This window comes from Sapajus apella, unplaced genomic scaffold, assembly GCF_009761245.1.
Source record: "Sapajus apella isolate SASKATOON/1434 unplaced genomic scaffold, GSC_monkey_1.0 scaffold74, whole genome shotgun sequence".
Taxonomy (NCBI): domain Eukaryota; kingdom Metazoa; phylum Chordata; class Mammalia; order Primates; family Cebidae; genus Sapajus; species Sapajus apella.
The window spans coordinates 10,723,448-10,732,553 of NW_022437014.1; the positions used below are offsets into that span (position 1 = coordinate 10,723,448).

Below are 9,106 nucleotides of genomic sequence, written 5' to 3' on the forward strand. Positions count from 1 at the left end.
ACCCGCCTTGTCCTCCCAAAGTGCTGGGATTACAGACGTGAGCCACCGCGCCCGGGCCCATGTTTAAAAAAATTACAGTTTTCGGCCGGGCGCTGTGGCTCACGCCTATAATCCCAGCACTTTGGGAGGCCGAGGCGGGTGGATCACGAGGTCAAGAGATCGAGACCATCCTGGTCAACAAGGTGAAACCTCGTCTCTACTAAAAATACAAAAATTAGCTGGGCATGCTGGTGCATGCCTGTAGTCCCAGCTACTCGGGAGGCTGAGGCCGGAGAATTGCTTGAACCCAGGAGTCGGAGGTTGCGGTGAACCGAGATCGTGCCATTGCACTCCAGTCTGGGCAACAACAGCGAAACTCCGACTAAAAAAAAAAAAAAAAAAAAAAAAATTACAGCTTTCTTCTGTTCTGTTACTTTTTTTAAAGTTTAGAAATTTTCATTACAAAAGACTAAACAAAAATACACTGCCTTTAGAATGCAAGTGTATATGCCTAGAAGTTTTTAGTCCTTGGCCCTTGTGTATAAGTAAGGTCTGCAGGTTTTCTCTGTATCAGGAAGTACAACAATCGGGAGGGTCACGTGATATTAAACATGGCTTCCTAACCAGTTGCCTCAGGGGAGCAGGCTTGGTAGACTGGGCTTGATAAATTTGCCTTTACAAGCAGGCAAACTGCTTTTATAGGCCAGGCTGATAGCAGTTTACATTCAGACACACCCAGACACTGGGGGCACTGGTTCCATGGGAGCCATGGATAACGGACCTCCAACTCCATCCACCAGCTGGGACTCTGCCCCCAGCAGTGCCACACTCTGGGCAAAAATCCCTGCCAGCCAGGGACCCTGCTTCTGCGGATTTTGACCACAGCTTCTCGGAGCCCAGCGTGGATCTAGCCCCATGAAGGTGGGATACAGAGGGATCTCAGGTGAGAACAACTCAGGTCCCGTTCCAGAGCTGGCCATAAAGCAGTGATTAGAGCCTGTACCCTTTAGGACCCCAGGGCCCCTGCCTCCTCCCTGGGCATGGCAGCCTCTTGACCTTTGCTCATCTGCAGTTTATACCACTTTGGGCCCCAGAAGCTGCTGAAAAGAAAGCTGGGGCACGGCTCTGGAGTGCCGCTCACTGGCTGGCAGTGAGGAGCCAGGAGACTGGTGTACCCAGCACCAAAGGCTTATTGATCTTTGCCCTTGCCCCTCCCTGGGAGCCTTGGCCCTACTCCTGCCTTCCTTTCTTCCCTGCTGGCCTCTCCTGTACTCTGTCTCCTTACTTCCCTCTGTGGCCCTGCTCTGAACTGGCGGTTTTTCACAGCTCCTTGCCCAGGCCAATCCTTCCATGCTGTCTTCAAGCCCTGCTTCCTGCACATCTCCCAGTCCGGATGGGGAGAACCCATGTAAGAAGGTCCATTGGACTTCTGGGAGGAGGAGAACATCATCTACAGACTCAGAGTCCAAGTCCCACCCGGACCCCTCCAAGCTACCCAGGTCCCGGAGACCCAGCCGCCTGACGGTGAAGTATGACCGGGGCCAGCTCCAGCGCTGGCTGGAGCTGGAGCAATGGGTCGATGCTCAGGTGCAGGAGCTCTTCCAGGTGGGTAGAACAGGGGAGAGTGGGAGGAGATGGGGGCTTGGGGCTGAGAACTTCACAAGAGCTGGAGGGCTGATGTGAGGTGCTTCCGTGAAGGGAAAGCTTTTGTAACTGATGAAAGGAAAAAGCATCTGTCTGAAGTCCGAAGTCTGCCTCCCTCTAGGCTTGGCTGTGCCTCTGACACTCTCCGTTATCTGGGGAAGGTCTTTTAACATCCCTAATCTGTAAAATAGGACTGTTAGTGCCTGTTATGTCTCCTTTATAGGACTTTCTGAGGCTCAAATGAGATAGTAGAAGGGAAAATGCTTGGTCAGAGTATTTTTCAACATTTTATATCTCTGTTTGGTCCCATCCTCAACACACAAACATGTCTAGAGCTACATTTTCTTTTCTTTTGTTTTCTTTTTCTTTCATTCTTCTTTTGAGACAAAGTCTTGCTTTGTTGCACAGGCTGGAATGCAGTAATGCAGTCTCAGCTCACTGCAACCCCCGCCTGCCAGGTTCAAGTCATCCTCCCACCTCAGCCTCCTGAGTAGCTGGAATTACGGCTGCGTGCCACCACACCTGGCACATTTTTTTTTTTGTATTTTCTCGTAGAAATGGGTTTTTGCCGTGTTGTCCAGGCTGGTCTTGAACTCCTGGGCTCAAACAGTCTGCCTGCCTCGGCCTCTCATAGTGCTGGGATTGCAGGCGTGAGCCACCGTGCCTGGCGTAGAGCTATATTTTTCAATACTGTAGCGATGTGTAGCTGTTTGAGTTTAAATGAATTATAATTTAATAAAATTATTCAGTTCCCCAGTCACATGGGCCACATTGCAAGTGTTAAATAGCCCCATGTAGCTAGTGACTACTGTGCTGTCGGCACGAATATAAAACATTTTCACTATTTCAGAATGGATGGCATGGGACTAGAATGTCAAGAGTAACCAGAGCTGAGTGCCAATACCAGGACAAAAGCAATCCTTGACCCTGGCTCTGATTGACCCCCTCAATGGCACTCTGGGAAAAGGACAGGTCTTGGCCCCTGGTCTCTGGAAATGGCACTTTCTTATATACCTTCAAACCTGGATTCTAGAGAGGTGACAACTGCTGCTCCAGCAATAAGAATAACGTTTTGAACACTTAAATATTGGCTAGCCACAGTGCCACGTGCCAAAAATAACACGCATTCTTTCATTTAATCCTCCCCACAACTCCATTAAGCAGGTACTGCTTTTTTTTTTTTTTTTTCTTCAGTCTTGCTCTGTCGCCAGGCGCCAGGCTGGAGTGCAGTGGCTCGATCTCGGCTCACTGCAGCCTCCGCCTCCCAGGTTCAAGCAGTTCTCCTGCCTTAGCCTCCCAAGTATCTGGGACTACCATGCCCAGCTAATTTTTTTTTTTTTTGAGACGGAGTTTCGCTCTCGTTACCCAGGCTGGAGTGCAATGGCGCAATCTCGGCTCACCGCAACCTCCGCCTCCTGGCTTCAGGCAATTCTCCTGCCTCAGCCTCCTGAGTAGCTGGGATTACAGGCACACGCCACCATGCCCAGCTAATGTTTTTGTATTTTTAGTAGAGACGGGGTTTCACCATGTTGACCAGGATGGTCTCGATCTCTTGACCTCGTGATCCACCCGCCTCGGTCTCCCAAAGTACTGGGATTACAGGCTTGAGCCACCGCGCCCGGCCTTTTTTTTTTAAAAAAAAGATGGAGTCTCGCTATGTTGCCCAGATTGGTCTTGAACTCCTGGGCTCTAACCATCCTCCAACTTTGCCCTCCCAAAGTGCTGGGATTATAGGTGTGAGCCACCATGCCTGGGCAGCAGGTACTTTTTTACAGCTGAGGGAATGGAGGTTTACTGATGTTGAATAACTTGCCCAAGGTCTCACCAGTAGTCCCACACTGTCCATGCTGAAGCCATGGGACCAGCTGTGGAGCCTGGCCACTTATTTGAGCAACCAATGGTTCTCCACACCTGAAATACTTAAGAAAAAAACCAGATGCCTCAGATCCTCAACTAAATTTAAATCTACAGTGGAGTCCAGATACTGAGCATTTTTTTATAAGCTCCACAGTTGGTTCTAATGTGTAGCTGGGCTGAGAACACCAAGCTAGCCAAGATCTCAAAGTATGTGTCCTTGTTTCTGCTTCTTGTTGACTCAGATCCTACCTTTTTGGGGCAGCAGGGCCCTGTAATTCCTGTGGGTAAGGGTTATCCGCAGTCCTAGTGTAGCAGGAGCGGCCGTGGGAAAGGATCTCTCGGACACGGAATACAGGAGGAAGGAATTTATTTCAGCTGGGAGCAGGGTGGCATAGATACCTAACAGCGAAGCTTGTCTAACAAAAGGAGGTTCAGCCTTTATATGGGCTTATACTTTAGATGTTACACGTGGAAGAATCTTAGGTTCATAGTTTTAGGACTCACATGTGAAAAGGTTTTGGTTTACAGTTTTAGGACTCACATGTGAAAAGGTTTCTGGTTTGATCTTGTTTTAAGTAAAAATAGTGCCTTCTGGAGAGTTTCCCTAAGGCCTAGCCTGCTGTTTTCAGGAAGGAGACTCAGGAGGCACCAGCTGGCCTGCTCTCTCTTTTATTGAGATGCACAGTGGATGACAGAGGGGGAGGGAATCCCAAATGCCTGGGTCTCCCTCCTCACTAGGGTTGGAGGTGGGGAAGAATGATTGATGTGGCCCAGTCTATCTTGAAACTAACTGGGTCATGTGTCAGTTTGGTCAAGCTATTGACCATGTCCCTTGCAGCATCCCAAGCCCACTCATGGAGGGTACGGAGACGCCTTGGAGCTGGGAGGCAAACTGTCTTGGCCTGTATCTGCTGGACACATCCACTGCCCCTCACTAGTTCCAGCACGCTCTACTGGATCAGTTTCCATTTCAGATTGTTTGTTGTGCACTTGCATAAAGTCTCCAATTTCAGACACTCCAGGGCAGATCCTTCCAGGCATCAGGGAAAGACTGATGGTAGCTAAAGAACTTTGTTTTGCAAGATGAAAGTGAAGGGCTGGAGGTCATACAGTAATAAACTTGTAACACAGAAAACAAGACATGTGGGAGGACCACTCCCAGGCAATGACTGGAATAAAATGTCCGGCCCGTGGTTGCTATGGCAATTGTCCAAAGGTGCCAGGTGGTGGTTTCTCTCCCAATCCCTGCTCTTCTCAGCATGAAGCAGTTAAGTGGCTAGGGAAGCCCCAGGTGGTTGGTTATCTTGGGTAGAGGTCAAGGCAGCGCCATCTTTAGCCTTATACTGCTCCATTCCAGTTCTATGCAGAGCCCCTGCCCACCCAGCAGGGCTCTACCTCAAACACCCACCTTGGACAGCAGCAGTGGAAAAGCATCTAAGAATGCAACACTTGTTTAGTATCATGAGGACAAAACTTCCTTTGTTGGAGGGCTCTACCTCTTCTTCCTGGATGTGCAGCCCAGTGTGGGGTCAAGTCTGGGGATGCAAACAGACTTGGGGTCCTGGAGCTCCTGTTGCCTGGAGGTAGAGCATGGATTTGCCTTCTAAGCAGGGACTTAAACATGCATGGGTTTCTCCTTTTATGAAGACCCTTGCCCAGCATGTACCCCTTTAGTTACCATCCCCTCTATTTCTTCTTCTTTTTTTTTTTTCCGAGACAGAGTCTCACTCTATTGCACAGGCTGGAGTGCTGTGGCACGATCTTGGCTCACTGCAACCTCCACCTCTCAGGTTCAAGCGATTCTCCTGACTCAGTCTCCCAAGTAGCTGGGACTATAGGCACACACCACCACGCCTGGCTAATATATATATTTATACATATTTTTGTATTTTTAGTAGAGATGGGGTTTCACCATGTTGGCCAGGATGGTCTCGATCTCTTAACCTTGTGATCCACCCGCCTCAGCCTCCCAAAGTGCTGGGATTACAGGTGTGAACCACCGCGCCTGGCCTCTTTGTTCTTTTTTTGAGATGGAGTTTCATTCTTGTCACCCAGACTGGAGTGCAATGGTGCAATCTTGGCTCACTGCAACTTCTGCCTCCCGGGTTCAAGCAATTCTGCCTCAGCCTCAGGAGTAGCTGGCATTACAGGCGCCTGCCACCACGCCCAGCCAATTTTTGTATTTTTAGTAAAGATGGGGTTTCACCATGTTGGCCAGGCTGGTCTCAAACTACTGACTTCAGGTGATCCACCCACCTCGGCCTCCCAAAGTGCTGAGATTATAGGTGTGAGCCACTGCGCCTGGCCTACCATCCCCTATTTCTTGTCACTTTAGAGCCAAACTTCTTAAAGGACTTGTTCACACTCATAGCCTTATTTACTTCTTCCCTGCCTGTCATCACTCAATCCACTGGAATCTGGCTTCTGCTTCCACCACTCTGTTGACAGCCCCAGCCAAGGTCACCAGTCACTGCCTTGGGGATAAATCTAATGTTCACATTAGCAGGGGCACAGTTGACCACCTCAGAGTTTTGAAACATTTCTTTCCTGTAGCTTCCTTTTTGATATAGCAACATTTTAATTATTCTATTAAACTTTTGACTTAAAAAAAGTATCGTCAGCTGGGCACAGTGGCTGATGCCTATAATGCCGTACTTTGGAAGGCTGAGGTGGGCAAATTGCTTGAGCCCAGGAGTTTGAGATTAGCATGGATAACATGGTGAAACCCTGTCCAAAAAAAAAAAATTAGCAGGGTGTGGTGGTGTGTGCCTGTGGTCCCAGCTACTTGGGAGACTGAGGTGGGAGGATTGCTTGAGCCTGGGAGGTCAGGGCTGCAGTGAACCATGATTGTGCCACTGTACTCCAGCCTCGGTGACAAAGCCAAAAAAAAAAAAGATATTGTCAATGAATGTGTGAAACAAACATTTATGTTTAACTTAATTGTCTCTATTTCAAAAAGAAAAACAATTGTCAGTTCACCTAAGCGTTATTTCATTGCTGGTCTCCCCAGTGGAGATGTCAGGAGTAAGGGGCCTGGGTATGGAGAAGAGGTAATAAAGGGAGCAAGTCAGGCAGCAGCTTCCAGGAAACCACCCTACGTGACATAGAGTCTCATGTTTCACACTTGTTCATCTCAGTAGGGGTTTTATATACCTGTTTATTTTCTGAGAGTTCAAAAATTATTTGGGGCAAGAGTATTTAGACTGTGATGTGAGCCCATATTGTCAACACCAGATTGCAGTGGCAGTCCTTTTTTTATTTTTTGAGATGGAGTTTTGCTCTTGTCGCCTTGGCTGGAGTACAGTGGTGCGATCTCAGCTCACTGCAACCTCCACCTGTAATCCTAGCACTCCGGGAAGTTGAGTCAGGAGAGTTGCTTGAACCCAGGAGGCAGAGGTTGCAGTGAGCTGAGATCACACCACTGCACTCCAGCCTGGGCAACAGAGCAAGACTCCATCTCAAAAAAAAAATAAATAAAATATGGCTGGGCACAGTAGCTCTTGCTTGAAATCCCAGCACTTTGGGAGGTAGACGCAGGTGGATCACGAGGTCAGGAATTCAAGACCAGCCTGGCCAACACAGTGAAACCCTGTCTGTACTAAAAATAAAAAAATTAGCTGGACTTGAGGCCAGGTGCCTGTAATCCCAGCTACTCAGGAGGCTGAGGCAGGAGAATCACTTGAACCCCCGAGGCAATGTTGCAGTGAGCTGAGATCATGCCACTGCACTCCAGCCTGGGCGACAGAGTGAGATTCTGTCTCAAAAAAAAAAAAGAAGTGGCTGGGCAGGGTGGCTCACACTTGTAATCCCAACACTTTGGGAGGCCGAGGTGGGTGGATTGCTTGAGCCCAGGGGTTAGAGACCAGCCTGGGCAACATGGTGAAACCCCATCTCTACCACAAATATATACATTAGCTGGGCGTGGTGGTGCGTGCCTGTGGTCCCAGCTACTCTTGTTGGAGCCCGGGATATTGAGGCTGCAGTGAGCCTGGATTGCACCACTGAACTCCAGCCTGGGCTACAGAGCAAGAACCTGTCTTTAAAAAAAAAAAAAAAAGCAGTACACACTGGAAAATGCCATTAGATTCAACTATGTGAACACATACACCTATTTCCCCAGCAGCACCCCTCCAATATAATAGTTTCATCATATGTGGAATCTAGGGTTAATCTGAATTTAATAATTTAAAAAGAGAGTTCTTAGTAAGAAAAAACTGAAAATCCCAACAGAAAAATGGATAACATATCAGTTCTTGAAGTGTGGTCTGGTGACCCATGGAGGTTCCCAGGAACTCTTTCATAACAACACAAACATATATATACACACACACATATATATACTGTATATATGTATATATATATATATATATATTTTTTTTTTTTTTTGAGATGGAGTTTTGTCCTTGTTTGCTGAGCTGGAGTGCAATGATCTCAGCTCACTGCAACCTCTGCTTCCTGGGTTCAAGCAATTCTCCTGCCTCAGTCTCCCGAGTAGCTGAGATTATAGGCACGCACCACCATGCCCGGCTAATTTTTTGTATTTTTGGTAGAAATGGCATTTCACTGTGTTAGCCAGCCTGGTCTCAGACTCCTGACCTCAAGTGATCCACCGGCCTCAGCCTCCCAAAGTGCTGGGATTATGGGCATGAGCCTCCATGTCCAGCAAGATTATTATTATTTTTGAGACAGAGTCTTGCTCTGTTAACCAGGTTGGAGTGCAGTGGTGCACGATCTCAGCTCACTGCAACCTCCACCTCCCGAGTTCAAGCAATTCTCCTGCCTCAGCCTCCTGAGGAGCTGAGATTACAGGCGCATGGCACCACACCTCGCTAATTTTTGTATTTTTAGTAGAGACGGGGCTTTCACCAAGTTGGTCAGGCTGGTCTCGAACTCCTGACCTCAAGTGATTCACCTGTCTCGGCCTCCCAAACTGCCAGGATTACAGCGCACCTGGCCAACAGTAAGATTTTGTTTGCCTTTTTCACTGTGTTGACATTTGTGCTAATAATGCAAAAGCAACTGTGGGCCTTCGCATCAATCAAGAAAGTGGCACTAAACTGTACTAGGAGTCGTATTCTTCACTGCCGATTCATTTTCACTTAAGAAAGTCCTGCCGGGCGCGGTGGCTCAAGCCTGTAATCCCAGCACTTTGGGAGGCCGAGGCGGGTGGATCACGAGGTCAAGAGATCGAGACCATCCTGGTCAACACGGTGAAACCCCGTCTCTACTAAAAATACAAAAAAAAATTAGCTGGGCATGGTGGTGCGTGCCTGTAATCCCAGCTACTCAGGAGGCTGAGGCAGGAGAATTGCCTGAACCCAGGAGGCGGAGGTTGCGGTGAGCCGAGATCGCGCCATTGCACTCAAGCCTGGGTAACAAGAGCGAAACTCCGTCCCAAAAAAAGAAAAAAAAGAAAGTCCTTTTCATCTGTAAAATGGGTAAATTAAAAAATAATAGAATGTTCTTGTTGAAGCAGTAAAATATTAATTTTATTAATTATATTTGAGCTCATGTCTTTTTTTTTTTTTTTTTTTTTTTTTTTGGGGGTTTTTTCTTTTTTTTCCCCGGCCGGGGGGGAGGGGCGCGATCTCGGCTCACCGCAACCTCCACCTCCCGGGTTCAGGCA

The 9,106-nt window shown here is 48.1% G+C and overlaps 1 protein-coding gene across 2 annotated transcripts in view; it reads left to right on the top strand.

The window, feature by feature from the left end:
* The first annotated feature begins 393 nt into the window (after nucleotides 1-393).
* Nucleotides 394-9,106, top strand: part of PPP1R14D (protein phosphatase 1 regulatory inhibitor subunit 14D) — a 12,996-nt gene continuing 4,283 nt past the window's right edge. The window contains exons 1-4 of one of the 2 annotated variants that reach the window (XM_032251286.1): nucleotides 931-1,588; nucleotides 2,974-3,008; nucleotides 4,584-4,591; nucleotides 7,916-7,962. In XM_032251286.1, the coding sequence (XP_032107177.1) occupies nucleotides 1,330-1,588; nucleotides 2,974-3,008; nucleotides 4,584-4,591; nucleotides 7,916-7,962 (349 nt within the window). In that variant the 5' untranslated portion in view covers nucleotides 931-1,329. The other variant, XM_032251285.1, reaches the window with a different exon arrangement.